Source organism: Ranitomeya imitator, chromosome 2 (genome assembly GCF_032444005.1).
Source record: "Ranitomeya imitator isolate aRanImi1 chromosome 2, aRanImi1.pri, whole genome shotgun sequence".
In the NCBI taxonomy this organism is placed as follows: Eukaryota; Metazoa; Chordata; class Amphibia; order Anura; family Dendrobatidae; genus Ranitomeya; species Ranitomeya imitator.
Window position 1 is genome coordinate 176073321 of NC_091283.1, and position 22164 is coordinate 176095484.

Sequence of the window (22164 nt, forward strand, 5' to 3'; positions counted from 1 at the left end):
TCTCAGGACTATAACTTTTTTATTTTTTTCCTGATGATGCTGTATTGCGGCTCGTTTTTTGCGGGACAAGATGACGTTTTCAGCGGTACCATGGTTAGTTATATCTGTCTTTTTGATCGCGTGTTATTCCACTTTTTGTTCAGCGGTATGATAATAAAGCGTTGTTTTTTGCCTCGTTTTTTTTTTTTTTCTTACGGTGTTTACTGAAGGGGTTAACTAGTGGGCCAGTTTTATAGGTCGGGTCGTTACGGACGCGGCAATACTAAATATGTGTACTTTTATTGTTTTTTTTTTTTAATTTAGATAAAGAAATGTATTTATGGGAATAATATTTTTTTTTTTTTTCATTATTTTGGAATATTTTTTTTTATTTTTTTTACACATTTGAAATTTTTTTTTTTACTTTTTTACTTTGTCCCAGGGGGGGACATCACAGATCAGTGATCTGACAGTTTGCACAGCACTCTGTCAGATCACTGATCTGACATGCAGCGCTGCAGCCTTCACAGTGCCTGCTCTGAGCAGGCTCTGTGAAGCCACCTCCCTCCCTGCAGGACCCGGATCCGCGGCCATCTTGGATCCGGGGCTGGAGGGAGCAGGGAGGGAGGTGAGACCCTCGCAGCAACGCGATCACATCGCGTTGCTGCGGGGGGCTCAGGGAAGCCCGCAGGGAGCCCCCTCCCTGCGCGGTGCTTCCCTGTACCGCCGGCACATCGCGATCATCTTTGATCGCGGTGTGCCGGGGGTTAATGTGCCGGGGGCGGTCCGTGACCGCTCCTGGCACATAGTGCCGGATGTCAGCTGCGATAAACAGCTGACACCCGGCCGCGATCAGCGGCGCTCCCCCCGTGAGCGCTGCCGATCGCATATGACGTACTATTGCGTCCTTGGGAAGTAAAGCCCACCCCACATGGACGCAATAGTACGTCTAATGGCAGAAAGGGGTTAATGTGCAGCAGGAGCTGCAGTGTGAGGACTACCTTATACTCTTGCCACCTAATTATTGTGTTTTAAACTGTTGCATTTTGCTTTACCTTTAAGGCCGGCGTCACACTAGAGAGTATTCCGGATGTATGAGAGGCGCAAAAACTACGCATTGCACACGGACCAATGATTCTCTATGGGACAGCTCCTATCTGCCGTATATTTCTCAGCCGTATTTTACGGCCGTAGAAAATCACAGCATGCTGCGTTTGTCAGCGTATTGCGCAAAAAATCCGCCAATGAAAGTCTATGGGGGCGAGAAAAATACAGATTACACAAGGGCCAACAGTGTGACTTGCGAGAAATACGCAGCGGTGTTCTAGAGAAAAGCCGGCAATTCAGCGCGGTGTACAGTAAAATCACACTGACAGGTTAGAATAGAATAGATAGCATAAATGTCTACACATGGTATAGGGGTATGTGTATGTATGTATGTATGTATATATATATATATATATGTATATATATATATATATATATATATATATACAGTGGGGCAAAAAAGTATTTAGTCAGTCAGCAATAGTGCAAGTTCCACCACTTAAAAAGATGAGAGGCGTCTGTAATTTACTTCATAGGTAGACCTCAACTATGGGAGACAAACTGAGAAAAAAAATCCAGAAAATCACATTGTCTGTTTTTTTAACATTTTATTTGCATATTATGGTGGAAAATAAGTATTTGGTCAGAAACAAAATTTCATCTCAATACTTTGTAATATATCCTTTGTTGGCAATGACAGAGGTCAAACGTTTTCTGTAAGTCTTCACAAGGTTGCCACATACTGTTGTTGGTATGTTGGCCCATTCCTCCATGGAGATCTCCTCTAGAGCAGTGATGTTTTTGGCTTTTCACTTGGCAACACAGACTTTCAACTCCATCCAAAGGTTTTTTATAGGGTTGAAATCTGGAGACTGGCTAGGCCACTCCAGGACTTTGAAAAGCTTCCTACGAAGCCACTCCTTCATTGCCCTGGCGGTGTGCTTTGGATCATTGTCATGTTGAAAGACCCAGCCACGTTTCATCTTCAATGCCCTTGCTGATGGAAGGAGGTTTGCACTCAAAATCTCACGATACATGGCCCCATTCATTCTTTCATGTACCCGGATCAGTCGTCCTGGCCCCTTTGCAGAGAAACAGCCCCAAAGCATGATGTTTCCACCACCATGCTTTACAGTAGGTATGGTGTTTGATGGATGCAACTCAGTATTCTTTTTCCTCCAAACACGACAAGTTGTGTTTCTACCAAACAGTTCCAATTTGGTTTCATCAGACCATAGGACATTCTCCCAAAACTCCTCTAGATCATCCAAATGCTCTCTAGCAAACTTCAGACGGGCCCGGACATGTACTGGCTTAAGCAGTGGGACACGTCTGGCACTGCAGGATCTGAGTCCATGGTGGCGTAGTGTGTTACTTATGGTAGGCCTTGTTACATTGGTCCCAGCTCTCTGCAGTTCATTCACTAGGTCCCCCCGCGTGGTTCTGGGATTTTTGCTCACCGTTCTTGTGATCATTCTGACCCCACGGGGTGGGATTTTGTGTGGAGCCCCAGATCGAGGGAGATTATCAGTGGTCTTGTATGTCTTCCATTTTCTAATTATTGCTCCCACTGTTGATTTCTTCACTCCAAGCTGGTTGGCTATTGCAGATTCAGTCTTCCCAGCCTGGTGCAGGCCTACAATTTTGTTTCTGGTGTCCTTTGACAGCTCTTTGGTCTTCACCATAGTGGAGTTTGGAGTCAGACTGTTTGAGGGTGTGCACAGGTGTCTTTTTATACTGATAACAAGTTTAAACAGGTGCCATTACTACAGGTAATGAGTGAAGGAAAGAGGAGACTCTTAAAGAAGAAGTTACAGGTCTGTGAGAGCCAGAAATCTTGATTGCTTGTTTCTGACCAAATACTTATTTTCCACCATAATATGCAAATAAAATGTTAAAAAAACAGACAATGTGATTTTCTGGATTTTTTTTTCTCAGTTTGTCTCCCATAGTTGAGGTCTACCTATGATGTAAATTACAGACGCCTCTCATCTTTTTAAGTGGTGGAACCTGCACTATTGCTGACTGACTAAATACTTTTTTGCCCCACTGTATATATATATATATATATATATATATATATTTATATATATATATATATATATAATTTCAAGAAAAGAGGTAGCACTCCATTGTTCCAATGTGAAAACGTGCAGGGTTTAATTTACCCACATGTTCAGGCAACGTTGCCTGAACATGTGGGTAAATTAAACCCTGCACGTTTTTACATTGGAACAATGGAGTGCTGCCTCTTTTTTTGAAATTTTATGAAACTTGGATGATCGGTGGACTGGTTGTCTGGGGGCCCTGCACCCGAAGATAAGTATTTCTGTGCTGTTCCCCCTTTTTTCTCGTTATATATATATATATATATATATATATATATATATATAAAAAAATCAGCAAATGAAGGCAGCACTCCAAATCCTCATGCAGGTAAAAATGTGACTTTTATTGAACCCACATCTCTGTGCGACGTTTCGGCTCACACTGAGCCTTTTTCAAGCTGGCTCAGTGTGAGCCGAAACGTCGCACAGAGATGTGGGTTCAATAAAAGTCACATTTTTACCTGCATGAGGATTTGGAGTGCTGCCTTCATTTGCTGATTTTTGTATTTATGTGGGCAGATGAGTGGACCATTCTGCCCAGGAGGCCAGGCACCCACCGGTGAGCATTGTGCTGTTCCAATTTTTAACGGTATATATATATATATATATATATATATATATATATATATATATATATATATACAATAGATGGTGGCCCAATTCTAACGCATCGGGTATTCTAGAATATGTATGTATGTATATAGCAGCTACATAGTATGTAGCACAGGCCACTTAGTATATAGGAGCCATGTAGTATATAGCAGACAAATACTATGTGGCCTGTGCTATATACTGTGTGGCTGCTATATACATACATATTGTAGAATACCCGATGCCTTAATACAGGCCACGCAATATATAACAGTGGCCACGCAGTATATAACACAGCCACGTACTATATAACACAGCCCATGCAGTATATAGCAGCCACGCAGTATATAACACAGGCGACGTAATATATAACACAGGCCATGCAGTATATAACACTGGCCACGTAATATATAGCACAGCCCAAGCAGTCACGTAATATATAGCACAGCCCACGCAGTATAAAACGCAGCCCACATAGTATATAACACTGCCTATGTAGTACATAGCAGCCACGCGGTATATAACACAGCCCACGTAGTATACAGCAGTGTGGGCACCATATCCCTGTAAAAAAAATAATTAAAATAAAAAATAGTTATATACTCACCCCCTGGGATCCACCGAAGCTCCGGCGATACGCACGCAGCTGCCGCCATCTTCCGTTCCCAGGATGCATTGCGAAATTACCCAGATGACTTAGCGGTCTCGCACAGGGTTAATGCCGGCGGTAAAGGACCGCGTTATGCCGCGGGTAACGCACTCCGTAACCGCTGCTATTAACCCTGTGTGTCCCCAACTTTTTACTATTGATGCTGCCTAGGAATTCCCCGGTTTTTACTGCCAGGGGCGGCTGTATTAGCAGGTTTCTGCTTGTAAAATTATTTAACGGAGTTACATCGTGGGACGTGACTGAGCGCCGGAAAGGTATGGGATATTGATGTTTTTTTATTTTTCCTTTTTTACAGAACGAGGCTCGTCATTTGGATTAAGAGTATAAACTATTACAACACCCTGTGTCTTTATTTCAATAAAATACTTTATTCTTAATGTGTGTGTGTTTATTTAACCATTTCGTACTATTGGATTAATAATGGATAGGAGCCTTATTGACGCCTCTCCATTATTAACCAGACTTAATGTCTCCTTACAATAGCAAGGTGGCATTAACCCGTCATTACTCCATATCCCACCGCTACACGGGAATGGGAAGAGAGTGGCCAAGTGCCAGAATAGGCGCATCTTCCAGATGTGCCTTTTCTGGGGTGGCTGGGGGCAGATGTTTTTAGCCGGGGGGGGGGGAAATAACCATGGTCCCTCTCCAGGCTATTAATATCTGCCCTCAGTCATTGGCTTTTCCACTCTGGCGGAGAAAATTGCGCGGGGGCCCACGCCAATTATTTCTGCGATTTAACCCTTTATTATATATATATATAATTATATATATATTTGCAAGCCCGCAAGAAGATTTCGCAGTACGGATGCCATACGGGTTACATACGGAGGTTTACATGCGCAAAATACGCAGCCACACCCTGCCTACGGATAACATACAGACCACTGTTTTGGGATCATTTCTGCGTATTACGCCTGTAAAATACGGACCGTATTTCCCTGCGCTGAGTGTGACGCCAGCCTAACTCCGTTTGACTCTTCACCTCCGTGCGTGGACTATTTCCCCTGTATATAAACCTGTTAACCCTTGCTCTGCCTCCTGTCCGTGACGACATCCCGTGTACCTGCTTGTTACCCTTCAGCATAACGAAATGTACATGTTAACATAAAAGGTTCAATACCCTGACATTATAAGACACAGGAGCATTGATCTGACACAATAATCACAGCCCCGCAGCTGTTGCCCCCTCGTACCGTTCCTGTGTTTTCTTGACATCCTGTTAGTTTATTACTATCTCCAATTGTTCTTTTCTTCGTTTGCAGTCGGTGGGCGGCTTCTAAACTCAGATTTCGGGCCTTCACTACAAATAGAGGCAGATAAGTGGGATTCGTGCATAATGTTTTATGGAACGGAAGGAAGAGAAGTTAAAGGAGACCGCCACCCGAGTGCGGAGCTTTTACAAAACCCTATGAAGTTAAAGAAAGGGGGTTGAGAATAATCATCTTTTGGCAGAAGGAGAGATTAGCTACACAAAATCTTTCTGGGGACCCATCATGTCCTATATTTTCTGAACATCTCATTGCAGTGGAATCCGTTATGCTCGATTTCCCCTGAGGAGGAGCTGCAGCAGAATTACACATTACCTGCCAGGTATCCTTTCAGCTGATCCCCGCAGCAGAGCATCACTATCAACTATATATTTACATTTCTGAAACAACCCGGTCACTTATGGCATGCCCGAACAAAACGTGGATCAATATCATCCAGCTGATCCTTGCCGGGTTATCAAGGTGCTCCGACGCGGAGCCTAAAGTTCTATCAGTTTTCATGACTAATTTAGCAGTATTTGGATCTTGGGTGGTGTGCACAGAGGGCTTTTGGAGCAGAAACTAAGGAAATTCTCCAAATCCTCAGCAAAAAAGACTTGTGTGCACCCACCCTCACACCTACCGGAATCACAAGATACCTCTAGGACTTTAGGTCTGGATTCCCGGTACGGCCTTCTCCCATCAGTCTTCAGCCCGAGCAGACTGCAGCAATCTGTCATTGAGCTGTCCTAAAACTTTCAGAAGCAGAATATTTAGAAGGCATTGATTTTACCCTGGAGAGAACAGATATAGAAATCCCAGCCATCACGTGGCGATAACGTCTTGATTTGATGTTCCCCGTGTCCAAGGAGCTTCTGTTCTCACTGCAGATACCCAACTCAGATATTTGACTCTCAGACCTCCATCTGGGAAGATTTCATAAGTTTGTCTTGTCAGGCGGCAATAATTTGCATTAGTGAATTGTGTTTTATGATGGTGTTGACTTGTTGGTTGCTCCATCCTTGTGGCTGACAGAACGTGGATGCTTTGGTGACTTTCCCTTTGCTGGCGGGATGACTCCTTACTTCGACCTCTTCTGAATCTCTATGTGAAGCACCATCTGGAACACTTGATTCCATTCATAACATAGCACAATTGGTTCTACATGGTTTTGCTCCTTATCGGCTCAGTGAGCCACGCTCATGACTTAGCACTTTGCTCCATTTTCGTAGTCTTCTTGGCTAACCATTTTCTCACTAACTGCATCCCAACTCACAACCCGATCTGTCAGCCCACTAGAATGTAGGCGTACGGGGTCCACATGCATCTACGTACCTGTAAGGAGAAGGCTCTTTACATGCCGTCTGCTACAGCATGGCCTACAGGACCGAGCCTCCTTGCTGCTACCATGTCAACAAACAAAAACTGAAAACCCCAAAAGCACCAAATCACCCATTGCCAGGTAGAGCTACTTGGTCAGTAACAGTTCGATTATTCGAACAGAAATTTTGCATATTTCCAGCAGCTGAAATGCCTGGTGATCAGTTGTGATCGTCACAGAACCTGGCAGTGAGTGCTTAATTTCCCTACAGCACCCCCGCAGGAGCAATAAAGAATTACACCATTCTTATCAGATTGAATGGATGGTACTTAGAATACATAGACGTGCTGGGTCCTCCAGAGTAAAAGATGGCTATTAAAGGTGGATCCCCCCTCTCTATTAACTCTGGTTCCCAATTGAGAACATTTCTCCTTTAATTTCAGACACGTTGCTTTGCGGTGGATTTTACAGGGAATGTTTTATCCTCCGTTTTACATCTTATCCAGCAAACAAAAATCTTACTAGATGCGGAAGTCAAGATAAGAGACGGAGCGATGAGTATTTCCCAGCTCCAGCTCTGAGTCACTCCTGCCTTGATGGCTCCGCATTATTTTATACATGGAGAAAGTGACGGCGATTTAAAATGACCTCCAGTTTATCCATAGGACGGTGATGAAAAATGTATGCTGCTGAGTCGTGCACTATTCATGGTACATTATCATCAACCGCTACACAGCGACGAACAAACTGCATCATAAAAAGATTCTCCGAGTGTATGTACCTGGAACACCGACATTTACCGTACTTATGAGCAGTAATAATGGGTCCAAACTGCGCCCAAATAATGCAGCCATAAATAGCTAAATAATAGCACCATCAAGAGCCCAAATAGGCAGGAAGCCGTGAAGAAAACACATTACCGCATACCGTATTCAGTACGCCGCCGACGCTTTATAAACCAAAGTGAATTCTGTTAAAAGATCATTCTGGATGAATATGAGGATTTTCCAAAGCAGGGCGCTCCTTTAATCTTAATTAGGACAATGGCGTTCCAAACCGTGTCCTGGATTTGTATTATTTGTACCATGTCTAAGTCTTCTACATAGTTAAAGAGGACCTGTTGCCAGGTCAGAAGTGGCCGTTTTTTGCTCTTATGTTGTTCCCGCTGATCCCCTAAATAAATATATATATATATATATATTTTAAATCTGCCATACGGTTCCAGAGATATAGCCTCTCTTGAGTGCTACATTTTTATGTTTTTTATCAAAGGAGCAGGACTTAGAGTATAATAACGTGGAGCAGCCAAAAGACACACCCCAGAGGATCCTGTGAGCCACACCCATAAAAATTAGCACTCAATAAAAAAAGGCCCGTATTTCTGGAACTGAATGGTGGATTAAAAAAAAAGGCATACTCCGGGGAGCAGTGGGAATTAAATAAGAGCAAAAACTGTCCACTTCTGACCTGGTGACAGGTCCTCTTTAACGCAAGTTTTTCATTACATATGTTAAAGTGTAGATTCTTAGTAGTAAAGATAATTGCCTTTTTTAGTTTTCTACTTTTTTTGCTAGAGAGTTGATGATGGAAACCATTAATAAGCTGCTGTTGACAGATCTATCATTTTTTTCCTAGAGACCTTTTTGCAATTTGTCCCTGATTTTCTTGAGCATTCACACAAACCATAATTAGTAAAAAAATATATATATATACGGTATATATATATATATATATATATATATATATAAAAAATATATATATATATATATATATATATATATATATATATATATATATATTTTGTACCATTGGATGAAAAAACTGTATTGAGGGTGTATTACCAACCAGCTGATGATCCTGTGACTGGCAGGCAGTAGATATACCCGCTTGATTGGGTGATAGAGTAGCGCTTCAGCACAGGCAGCAGACGATGAAGCGGCCTGTTATTGAATTACTGCTGCGTTAATGAAATATACTGCTGTATACTAAAGTGTTGCTCAGGAAAAAGGTTTACAGAGTTCTTTTCATATTTAGAAATACATTTTTGTTTGATTTTTAAATGTGAATTCCACCATAAAGAGGCTCTGACAATTGTCTTTAAATATGTTTTTTTTTTTTACCCGGTGTAAGTGCCGCTGTTCTCCTGAATCCGGCGTTGTTTTTGTTTTGTTCCTGCGCCTCTCCATTCTAGAGATATGGCCCCTTCTTTAGCCTTGGTACCTAGTGGGTGTGATCCTCAACTCTTTTCTGTGGGTGTTGTCTTAAGGACCACGCCCAGTTGGCTAAGAAAAACTTGATTTCTATACAAACATGAAGAGATCATATCTCAGGAATGGAGAGGCACAGGAGCAAAAGAAAAACATCCCCAGATTCAGGAGAAAAGCGGAATTTACACCAGTTTAAAAAAATAATTAAAAATACATGGTCATGGATTGTATTCAGGGAGACCCCAGAGTTGGACGTATGGTTGTCCAGGTCCTAATTCATATCTGGAGCCGATATGGGATCGTTCGCGTAATGGTTGTTGTCCCTGTCCTCTTTTTCTCTTTCTCTTTCTTTCTTTTTCTTTTCTTTCTTTCCTTCTCTTTCCGTTTCTTTAATTCTTTCTACTTCTTCTTACTTCTTATATCTAACGACATTCTATACTAATATAAATGATTAAATATAGCTAGTAATGCTTGATTGCCTTTGATGCTGTTTATATGTTTCAACTATGAAAAATATCATTGTTAACTTGAAAGTGTTATCGTTGGCAGTGGCCAACTACATTTTATATTTGCTGAGACTTTCTCTTTTTGTATGATCTACGGGTTGTACCCCATTGAGTTTAACAATTGTCTCAGCACTGTACCATTGTTTGTATTGTTTATTTGCTTCAATAAACCTGATTTATACAAAAAAAATACATGGTAACATCATCTACTGGATGATTGCTTTATGGAGGAATTCCCATTTTATTGTTTTCTATGAAAATCTCAGACTAGGATTGTAGCCGTTTTTGTCTTAAAGGAAAACTCCGATCACATGTCACAACAAAATTAGCCAATTTTTTTCTGTAGGAATGCTGGGAAAATCAGCGATGTGTGAACATACCCTTCCTGTAAATGGTGAAATCCTTGGCACACATCTGAAACACGGCTTGTGCCGTGCAATTAAAATAGATAAAGGCCAAAATGTTTCTATTCCCTGACAGCAAACGGAGGTCTTGATAAGTAGTGTGTAACTGGAACGTAAGGTATATTATAAAGCTATTAGCTGTATTTTATTTCTTTATGGTGGATTCGGGAAGGAACATAAAGGAGCCTCCTTATTAGATCCCTAAAAATTAACAGGCAAATAATCAAAAGTTGTACAGGACTAGAAAAAACATGGCTGCCTTCTTGCAGAAACAGCGCCACCCCATGGGTTATATCTGGTATTGCTGCTTGGTTAAATTGAACTAAATGTGGCTCAGATGCAGTACCATCCATCACCTATAGACAGGGATGGCGCTGTTTCTGGAAGAGGACAGCCATGCTTTGCCGGGCAATACTCTGTTCCCACTGAATGTCGCCCACGACCACCACCAATATAGTCGCTGCGTCACATCCCCCCCCCATAAAGTTTTGTACTGCGACAGTTGCCATATGTAGCGGTGACGCACGTTTCCCGCCCTGAGCTCTAATAACCAGATTTTTTTATTTTCCTTCATTATGATACAAAATTATTATATTTCTTGTGTAATGGCGGGATTTTTCGGCAGACCTGCAGACTCTGACGTACAGGAGCTGTCATCTGCATACAATGGCCGCACAATTACCGCTGCGTGCGGGGGCAGATTGCTAACCAGGTGCTCTGTGCCGCAGCACAATCCTACCGCTGCCGCCTGTCCGTCACATATCTGACAGCAAAGTATAAGAACAATCAGTGCTGTGGGTGACACGCTGTGCCAGGTGACGCACTACAGTGACACACGATCCCTGCGTCTTCAGGTTTATTACAGGACGCTCTAGTCAGAGGAGCACAACTTTCTCCAACCCAGGGGCCACAGTAGAGGGGTACATGGAACAGGCACCAAATACCCGAGACTTTCCCATATACTGCACCCTGTTCTGGGAGGAAGCTGGGTGAAAGGAACCAATTTTGCGGTCTTAAAGGGGTTGTCTATGTACAGTACTTGTGCATCTACCAGACCCGGTAGCAGGAGGAGGGCGTTAGGTGACCATTACAGCCAACCGGTTGTGCCCTGATAGACCCCACCAGAAGAGGAACACTGGCAGCAGTACTGAGGAGTGGCAGGGGTCCAGCAGGTGTTATTTTGTTTTAATGTTGGGACCACCATAGGCCCATTTTTTTTTTAAACTAAGTAAATGTAGTGGACAACCCCTTTAATCCAGACCAATAAAATCAGAGGATACCGTGAAGATGGAGCAATCTCCCATCTTCCCTGTGCATAAATCCAGTCTCTTTATAGCCAAGTGGGAGGGATTCCCAGCTCCTCTGTGAGCCGTCTTCTAGGAGACCACACCCAGTTGGCGAAAAGACTAGATTTATATACTAGGAAGAGGAGGCCATCTCTCAGGAATGGAGAGGCGCAGGTATAAAACAAAAACAGCGCCGGATTCAGGAGAACAGCGGCATTTACACCAGGTAAAAAAATAAACATATTTATGGAAAGTGACGGCAATGATACTCCCATATAAATGATGCCTGCTGAGGGGGGGCTGCTATATTTCATCTATATTTTGCCTTTGTAAGACGCCATGTTGGCCGACCTCCGTGTTGCTGCGGTATAATGACGCTTTGCCGATGATGATGGCCGGTTTGCATGCCCAGGTGAACCTCGGTCTGCATGCTGGGCTCATGGACCGTGTAATGGCAGCCTGTATTCTGTCAGCGGCACGTGCGCCCATAAAACATCTAGAAGGAAACTGAGGCTGGATGCAAAATCTGTGCAGTCCTATGATTAGCGAACCTGCCATTGTGTGCGCCTGCGCCATCTGGGAGAGGGAACGCTGGGTGCTGCGCCGATGCCGTCTTTGTGATCCTGTTGGTGTTTTTCTCTCCTTGTTCTGCGCTGTAGGAATTGTACGGAAGAATTCAGTCTTGACCGATCCTATTCACAGTGAGTTGACTGCATGGCATGAATATATTTCACCTACCATGAAAATCACTGATGTACGAAGTTAGAAAAACATGGCTGGTACTTACCAGGAACAGCGCCGTGTCTGGTTTTGCAGCTTTCTTTATTTTTAAAGCAAGCGTTGCAATACCTGGCACAGCCAATGGACAAAAGTGGTGCTGTTTTTGGAAGAAAACAGTTATGTTTATCAAATCTCATGCAAATAGGACGCTCTCACTTTTTTTTTTTTTTGTTTCCCGACACATTCAACTTTGTTGTGATCTGTTGTAATAAATCAGCTGAGAGGAGATCAAAAAATGCTGATGAGTTACACTCAAAACCCTCCCATGGGATTGTTAGAGTGAGCTCAATGACAGGTTCTACGTTACCTCATTCTGCAGCCTGCAACAGACAGCGCAACACAGAGGCTGTAGAAGGTGAGCGGAGCCAAATCTTTAATGAAACCCGATTGCAAACATGATTTTAGCCCCAAATAAATGGGTTTAAGTAAATGAAAATCATCCCCAAAGGTGGAAAACCGCTTTGACCATGCCTGGGCTATTACCCCTAAATATGCTATAAATTGCACAGTATAAGCTAAGGGCCTGGTTAGAGATTTGGCGTTCGGGCCCAGGGGCACCATATTTGATTGTATGGTCTCCTTTGGGGCCTAGGAAGAGGGGCCGTGTTCAGCATAGTACTGTGGGGTAAAATTAATATAAAGGGGGCCTGTGGCCATGTCACGCGTGGTCCTGCCTCTCGGCACGTTGGCTGCGCACTCAGTGGGTTGATCCACAAAGAGCTGATTATAAAGCAGCAGGAGACCCTGAGAGGCCGTGTTCTGACTCAGGGTGTGTGGGAGGCTACAGCCGAGGCAGCCCCCTGTATAATTACACGAGATCCTCAGATATGGGGTCCATTAGAGGAGCGAAGTGCTCTGATTAATATATGGTGTATATGGAGGGCCAGGAGCAGCTTCACTTACTGCAGTGCTGTGCACCACACGGACTATTATACTGTGTATTACACATGTCCTGACACATAGTCACCCGGACGTTCCTCTACGGTACATAATGCTGCTGGTACCATAGACTCAGTGGGCCCATGGGGGATGGGGCTCAGGCCAGGTTCATCGTTTCCAGACATGGATTTGGGACTTTAACCCAGGTGCGGTCAGGGGTAAATCGTACTTGTGAACCCTACCATAACGCCCAGGAGGATCCTAGAAAAGGGGGCAACCTCCCATCCACCCAAAAGAAGCTGAGCGCTGCGCGAACGTCTGAGGACCAACCGTAGTCGTCGCTTTATTGGGGCTGGTCCCATCTGGGACCTGTAGCTATCCGAGAACGGGACCTCGCGCATGCGCAACCACCTATTCATTCCACGAGGTGGGCTTCTTCTTCAGGATGGACGCAGGTCTCAGAGGGGCCACACAGCCTTCGGACACTTGGGATGTGCCATAAATGTCTCGGCGGGGACACCCCCCCCCCACCATACATCGGCACTATCTGAGGCATGCACTTGGGTCTAGGCCTCGCCATGCACCTCGTGGTCATGTGGCTGCGATGTCCGTGGCCGTGTCCTGGAACGAGGAATCCGGATCTATAAGGCGAAGTACCGGCATTATAAGAACAGCTGTAAATCGCTGCGGCGTTAGAGAGGAGCGGCACATTCAGGATCACGTCTCGTGGTATGGGGGCTCGTTATTCTTTTCCACGCGCAGCTTGCTTGTTTGCCGGCAATTGTTCCTGATTTGTCTCAGCGGTGTCTCATTAGCATTAATGCAAATCAGCGGAAGCGTGTAATTCCATGTTTCGCTTGCGCAAAATTAAAGGGCCAAAATCGTCAAAATAAAGAGCAGATGGATGCAATAAGGAGACATGGGCCTAATTTAGGCAGGTGTATAGTATGCATTGTATATACAGTTAGGTCCATATATATTTGGACAAAGACAACATTTTTCTAATTTTGGTTATAGACATTACCACAATGAATTTTAAACAAAACAATTCAGATGCAGTTGAAGTTCTGACTTTCAGCTTTGATTTGAGGGTATCCACATTAAAATTGGATGAAGGGTTTAGGAGTTTCAGCTCCTTAACATGTGCTACCCTGTTTTTAAAGGGTTTTTTGTGTATAGTGGTATATTAACACCGTTTGGTGGTTTTATTTGAGTACTGTATGGTAGTATTATATCAGTACTGTACGGTTCTATTTCAGCAATCTATGGTGTTTTTATTTATGTATAGTGGTATGTAAACACTGGTGGTTTTAGTTGAGCACTGTATGTTTGTATTATATGAACATTGTATGTTAGTATTATTTAAGTACTGTAGGCTGGTTTTATTTGAAAACTGTATAGTGATTTTATTTGAACGCTATATGGTGGTTTTGTATGAACACTGTATAGTAATGTTATATAAGCACTGTATGCTGGATTTATTTGAGCACTGTATGGTGATTCTATTAGAAAACTGTATTGCTTTATTTGAACACTGTATGGTAGTAGTGTTATTTAAGCACTGTATGCCGGATTTATTGGATGTATGATAGTATTATACAAGCACTGTATGGTGGTTTTATTCAAGCACTGGATGTGGGTTTTATTTGAGCACTGTATGGTCATTTTATTTAAGCACTGTATGGTGGTCGTATTTGAGCACTGTATGGTGGTCGTATTTGAGCACTGTGTGGAGGTTTTATTTGAGCACTGTATGGAGGTTTTATTTGAGCACTGTGTGGAGGCTTTATTTGAGCACTGTATGGTGGTTTTCTTTGAGCACTGTATGGTGGTTTTATTTGAGCACTGTATGGTGGTTTTCTTTGAGCACTGTATGGTGGTTTTATTTGAGCACTGTATGGTGATTTTATTTGCGCACTCTATGAGGCTATTTATATTGGCACTTCTGCTACTTTAGATTTCAGAGAAAATTATGTTTTTCAGGTTCCTATTTCTGCTGATACATCCAAATATGAAACCATTTACAAAAAAAGTGCATAATAGCCGGTCAATATCTCGCTCAATTTAATCATTGATTTCAATCTTCCTGCAGCACAGAAGTCACCGAAACGTCAGGACAGATTAATTAGAATTGCAAGAAGTCGTGTTTTGCAAAGCTTTTGCCAATTAGGGGATTTTCCCAGGTTCCTTTTGTCATTACATCTCATTACAATCAGACAGAATTTCTTGTAATTGGAGTGGGGATTATGAAATACTGTAATAGAAGTGGGGAAGAAAGAAAGTGGAAAGGAAGAGAAAAGTAATTTTAGAGGAATTTGCACAAAAATATTTTCATGATTTAAAATGAAAGCTTATTGCAAGATTGCATTCAACGACTGCAAGAAGAGATTGTGAAAACCTGTACAGACCACAATAGAGATGCGTTTTTGTCACCACCCTTACTGCCTATCCCACACCCTTACACCCTATCACACACCCTATCCTGCACCCTTACACCCTATCCAACACCCTTACTGCCTATCCCACACCCTTACACCCTATCCAACACCCTTACTGCCTATCCCACACCCTTACACCATATCCCACACCCTTACACCCTATCACAGACCCTATCCTGCACCCTTACACCCTATCCCACACCCTTACTGCCTATCCCACACCCTTACTGCCTATCCCACACCCTTACACCCTATCCCACACCCTTACACCCTATCCCACACCCTATCCTGCACCCTTACACCCTATCCCACACCCTTACTGCCTATCCCACACCCTTACACCCTATCCAACACCCTTACACCCTATCCCACACCCTATCCTGCACCCTTACACCCTATCCCACACCTTTACTGTCTATCCCACACCCTTACTGCCTATCCCACACCCTTACTGCCTATCCCACACCCTTACACCATATCCCACACCCTTACACCCTATCACACACCCTATCCTGCACCCTTACACCCTATCCCACACCCTTACTGCCTATCCCACACCCTTACTGCCTATCCCACACCCTTACACCCTATCCCACACCCTATCCTGCACCCTTACACCCTATCCCACACCTTTACTGCCTATCCCACACCCTTACTGCCTATCCCACGCCCTTACTGCCTATCCCACATCCTTACACCCTATCCCACACCCTTACACTCTATCCCACACCCTATCCTGCACCCTTACACACTATCCCACACCCTTACTGCCTATCCCACACCCTATCCCACACCCTTACTGCCTATCCCACACCCTTACTGCCTATCCCACACTATTACTGCCTATCCCACACCCTTCCCGTGCCCTAGACCAATGGGAAATGTGGAATGAAAGGGGCAGTCTATAAAATATCTATTGTGATCAGAAGAGATCATTTGATTTACGACAGTCTTCAGCAATGGTGTCAGTCGCTTATCTTCAGATGAGCAGCCGGTGTTCCTTCTCATACAACTCATCCTATTAATACTTTGTGTTCTTGTTTCTCGGCAGCTATTATCTGTAATGCAGCCAAATCTTTATCACCGTCTAATTTGCTGCTTCCAGTGTAAGAAATTACAATATACCTGACATGTCACAGTCCTGGCACATTCTTCTAAGACGTCTCCAGGGAACATAGCAAATTAATACAATGAAGCAATTTAAAAGTAAACTTCAAATGGATTAACTTGGTGCAGCAGTCAACAAGTAGCTGAGGAAACCATCAAGCATAGTCCCTTCTCCCTAACACTGCCGGCCTAGTCATTCTTCCCTAACACTGCCAGCCTAGTCATTCTTCCCTAACACTGCCAGCCTAGTCATTCTTCCCTAACACTGCCAGCCTAGTCATTCTTCCCTAACACTGCCAGCCTAGTCATTCTTCCCTAACACCGCCAGCCTAGTCATTCTTCCCTAACACTGCCAGCCTAGTCATTCTTCCCTAACACTGCCAGCCTAGTCATTCTTCCCTAACACTGCCAGCCTAGTCATTCTTCCCTAACACTGCCAGCCTAGTCATTCTTCCCTAACACTGCCAGCCTAGTCATTCTTCCCTAACACTGCCAGCCTAGTCGCTCCTCCCTAACACTGCCAGCCTAGTCGCTTCTCCCTAACACTGCCAGCCTAGTCGCTCCTCCCTAACACTGCCAGCCTAGTCGCTTCTCCCTAACACTGCCAGCCTAGTCACTCCTCCCTAATGCTGCCAGCCTAGTCACTCCTCCCTAACACTGCCAGCCTAGTTGCTTCTCCCTAACACTGCCAACCTAGTCACTCCTCCCTAACACTGCCAGCCTAGTCATTCCTCCCTAATACTTCCAGCCTAGTCATTCCTCCCTAACACTGCCAGCCTAGTCACTCCTTCCTAACACTGCCAGCCTAGTCGCTTCTTCCTAAAACTGCCAGCCTAGTCACTCCTTCCTAACACTGCCAGCCTAGTCGCTTCTCCCTAACACTGCCAGCCTAGTCACTCCTCCCTAACACTGCCAGCCTAGTCGCTTCTCCCTAACACTGCCAGCCTAGTCACTCCTCCCTAACACTGCCAGCCTAGTCGCTTCTCCCTAACACTGCCAGCCATAGTTGTGCTGTTTTTCCTTTGCTTTGGTTTTTGTACATTTTTCTTGAGATGGTGACTGCATCTGTAGCACATGTGACCGGTGGGCTACTAGATCGGTGGTCTCTTACTATCTTGATAATTCTTGTTTCCCTCCTTTTGGGAACATCAGTTAGAATATGTCAGATTTATGGATTTTCCGGCCAGCCAAGATTATTTCTGATTCTTGTCGCATCAGCCAATTCTCGGTTAAGATTAGCACTTGTCGCCCATCTGCATGAATGATGGGATTGTGGCATTATCCCAGCGGTGACACTTTGTATCGATCTGTTTGTATTGTAGTTACAGGAAACATTGTGCTCTAATCTTTCCCCGGGGGGAACAAAGCCAAAAGCTACAAATTTCAGCAGCGATTTTGTAATATCTATTATGGATGTGGTAGGAAAAAGGAGGGAAAGGAAGACCATGCCATCTCAGGGTGCAATCTGTTTTATTCAGCAGTGCAAGGGGGGCTTAAAGTGAAGTACAGAATCTCCATAGGACCAGGTCAGAATGTTGTGTACATGCAAAAGTGGTCATATTGCTGCCTTACTCATAACCTTTATTGCATGGATTAGATTATTAGGCTGAATCAATTCCATACCAAATATATTTAAAAAATGTGATGGTATCCCCTTATAAATGCTAAAATAAATCACCGCTTCCTGGTGGCACCACTAGGGGGCGCTCACTGCATACAGTTTTATTACTGAGTTCAATGTATTGTATTCAATCAGCTCCCTCTAGTGGCAGCAGTTGGAATATGATCATTACTCTTCTCCAGTCCAAACCGACCCAGAGTGCGATTGTATTTCTCCGTTCCTGGTGTCAGATCACCTGTATTTAATAAGGAAATCATCACCCGTGAACATTGTATCTCTGTGTATAATCTATTCTATCTTCCTTTTACCTAATAACAACTTCAGATTGTATTTCCTTATAACTCAATGTTGCATCGTTCCTCTGTTATTCCTCCTAGAAATCAATGATAAAATGTTACCATTAACCATATCAAGGAGGTGTGTTCCCTTAGAGCCAGCACTGATTGGACGGTGGCAGAGTGTGCACAGACACGCCCCCAGCTGGTAACATCTTGTCCTTTTACTCAAACATTTCCAGGAGGAATAACAGAGGAACGACAGCACATACAGTTTTAAGATAAGATGTTCTGGAATTATTATTTTTTTCATAGAGAATACAAATATTTAGCAAAACAAATGTGAATTGGCGCAGAAGGCTGACATGATAGATGAGGTGGACATCCCCTTTAAGACCCTGCACTGCAGGATGTCACATGAGGGGGCTCTGACTTTCATAGGATGGATTTTGATGCCTCCACCACATGCCTGTGTACGTGATACCCCTCAGCTGTCGTCTCTTGTGGATATCTGAGCCCGGAGATCGCTCTGCTGCGCTGGGAAGTTTTTTATATAAAGTCCTGACTGGGATTTTTATAACTTTCTTTCCTATTATTTACACGTTTTACTTTACTGCAAGCAACGCGATCATTGTGATTAGAGATGGGGAATACGTAAGTCCATATAGCAGGGTATATGATGTCCGGGACCGCCACTGGGTGCACTGTCCGCCATGCTGATGGCAGTTATTACACTCATTCTTATTATGGAGCGCTGTAAGGGGTTAACGCTCAAAACCTGACACTGCTACTGTCCTCACAATTATATGCTCCCTCCCAGGAGTGCAGGAAGCTGAGATCAGTGCTGCTATTTGTAGGGCTCCCCCTGTCAGGAGTGCAGGAAGCTGAGATCAGTGCTGCTGTTTGTAGGGCTCCCCCTGTGAGGAGTGCAGGAAGCTAAGATCAGTGCTGCTATTTGTAGGGCTCCCCCTGTCAGGAGTGCAGGAAGCTGAGATCAGTGCTGTTATTTGTAGGGCTCCCCCTGTCAGGAGTGCAGGAAGCTAAGATCAGTGCTGCAGTTTGTAGGGCTCCCCCTGTCAGGAGTGCAGGAAGCTGAGATCAGTGCTGCTATTTGTAGGGCTCCCCCTATCAGGAGTGCAGGAAGCTGAGATCAGTGCTGCTGTTTGTAGGGCTCCCTGTCATGATCCCAATGGCAGGGGATCACAAAAGGACAAGCACAAAAAAACAAAACAAGCTCTAGGGTGATGGAAACTGAGCTGACCGCGATCCTGAACCTAACACACAACTAGCTGAAGCCGGGGAACGTGCCTACGATGATTCCTAGACGTCTCGCGCCAGCCGAAGGACTAACTTCCCCTATTAGAAGAAACACAGACCTCTCTTGCCTCCAGAGAAACACCCCACAGAAATAGCAGCCCCCCACATGTAATGACGGTGAAATGAGAGGAAAGCACATACGTAGTTATGAAAACAGATTCAGCAAAATGAGGCCCGCTAAAGCTAGATAGCAGAGGATACAAAAGTGAACTGCGCGGTCAGCGAAAAACCCTACAAAAAACCATCCTGAAATTACTTGAACTCATGTGCCAACTCATGGAACATGAGGAGTAATATCAGCCCACTAGAGCAACCAGCAAAAAGGAATCACATATCTGCAAGCTGGACTAAGACAAAAATTAAGCAAAACGTGGAACAGGAAAATCAAAAACTTAGCTTGTCCTGAAGATTACAGAAGCGGGAAGCAGAGGTAACAAGACACACTGATTACATTGATAGCCGGCGAGGAAATGACAAGAAAGCCAGGTTAAATAGGAAACTCTCATATCCTGATAGAACAGGTGGACACCAGAGACCGCAGAAAACACAAGTCACCCAGTACCATCTGTAACCACCAGAGGGAGCCCAAAAACAGAATCCACAACAGCTCCCCCTGTCAGGAGTGCAGGAAGCGGAGATCAGTGCTGTTTGTAGGGCTCCCCCTGTCAGGAGTGCAGGAAGCTAAGATCAGTGCTGCAGTTTGTAGGGCCCCCCCTGTCAGGAGTGCAGGAAGCTGAGATCAGTGCTGCTATTTGTAGGGCTCCCCCTGTCAGGAGTGCAGGAAGCTGAGATCAGTGCTGCTGTTTGTAGGGCTCCCCCTGTCAGGAGTGCAGGAAGCTGAGATCAGTGCTGCTGTTTGTAGGGCTCCCCCTGTCAGGAGTGCAGGAAGCTGAGATCAGTGCTGCTGTTTGCAGGGCTCCCCCTGTCAGGAGTGCAGGAAGCTAAGATCAGTGCTGCTATTTGTAGGGCTCCCCCTGTCAGGAGTGCAGGAAGCTAAGATCAGTGCTGCTATTTGTAGGGCTCCCCCTGTCAGGAGTGCAGGAAGCTAAGATCAGTGCTGCAGTTTGTAGGGCTCCCCTGTCAGGAGTGCAGGAAGCTAAGATCAGTGCTGCTATTTGTAGGGCTCCCCCTGTCAGGAGTGCAGGAAGCTAAGATCAGTGCTGCTATTTGTAGGGCTCCCCCTGTCAGGAGTGCAGGAAGCTGAGATCAGTGCTGCTATTTGTAGGGCTCCCCCTGTCAGGAGTGCAGGAAGCTGAGATCAGTGCTGTTGTTTGCAGGGCTCCCCCTGTCAGGAGTGCAGGAAGCTGAGATCAGTGCTGCTGTTTGTAGGGCTCCCCCTGTCAGGAGTGCAGGAAGCTGAGATCAGTGCTACTGTTTTCAGGGCTCTCCCTGTCAGGAGTGCAGGAAGCTGAGATCAGTGCTGCTGTTTGTAGGGCTCCCCTTGTCAGGAGTGCAGGAAGCTGAGATCAGTGCTGCTGTTTGTAGGGCTCCCCTTGTCAGGAGTGCAGGAAGCTGAGATCAGTGCTGCTGTTTTCAGGGCTCCTCCTGTCAGGAGTGCAGAAAGCTGAGATCAGTGCTGCTGTTTGCAGAACTCTCCTATGAAAATGTCTCAGTGATGTGGAAGGTTAGCCCTGAAAGCTGCTGATATATCATCCATTTTCCCTGAGTGTCAGTCTGGTCTCTTCTGCAAACTAGAGCTTAGATCTCAGTTGATCTCCTGTTTGCTTAGTTGCATCTTTTTGTGCTAATCAGTTTCTTAATTTTTTTCATCTTTTGCATACAAATAGTTTGTGTCTTCCCGTAGCCACCACTAGGGGGAGCTTTATGTGTACAGCTTTCCTATTGAGTTCAGTGTATACACAGTAACCTCCTGAGCTCCCTCTAGTGATGGCTGCAGGCAAACATCATATTGTCATTCAACTCTGTCTATGTCGGGGATCTGGAGCTCTGTGTCAGAAATTGAAGCATCTTACAACTATGTATTACGATAGTCTTAATCACTATGAGCAGTCTTCTGTGGATTCTTGTTAGCCAAGACGGGTGCAGTTGCAGAATTGCTGAGCACAGGCTGAGCTGTGCAGAGCTGCTACAGCACTTTTACCATTGTCACACGTAAATCCTCATGTGTCTGATGTGTCCTGTGACCTCACATTATTCCTGAATACTTTTCACCCACTCTGCAGAATTTCTAGAATACAATGGATTTCCATCATTTTTTATGCTATTGCGATAATATAATAGCATGACACGAAACTTGAAATTAATAATGGCCCCAATGCCTGTATAATAGTCAGTGGTGAACCCACCACAGAGACAGATTGCTTGTCTCATGGGGGCCCTGCATATAACTTTTTCTACTAGCAATTACCTGTTGTCCC

General features: G+C 44.4%; 1 protein-coding gene across 5 annotated transcripts in view; it reads left to right on the forward strand.

Moving 5' to 3' along the window:
* Positions 1-22164, forward strand: part of KCNT1 (potassium sodium-activated channel subfamily T member 1) — a 370149-nt gene that overhangs the window by 264705 nt on the left and 83280 nt on the right. Inside the window, exon 2 of one of the 5 annotated variants that reach the window (XM_069748036.1) lies at positions 12029-12070. The exons of the other annotated variants lie outside the window; for them this stretch is intronic. Coding sequence (XP_069604137.1) covers positions 12029-12070 — 42 coding nt within the window. The remainder of the gene's footprint in view (positions 1-12028; positions 12071-22164) is intronic. 5 annotated transcript variants of the gene reach the window in all.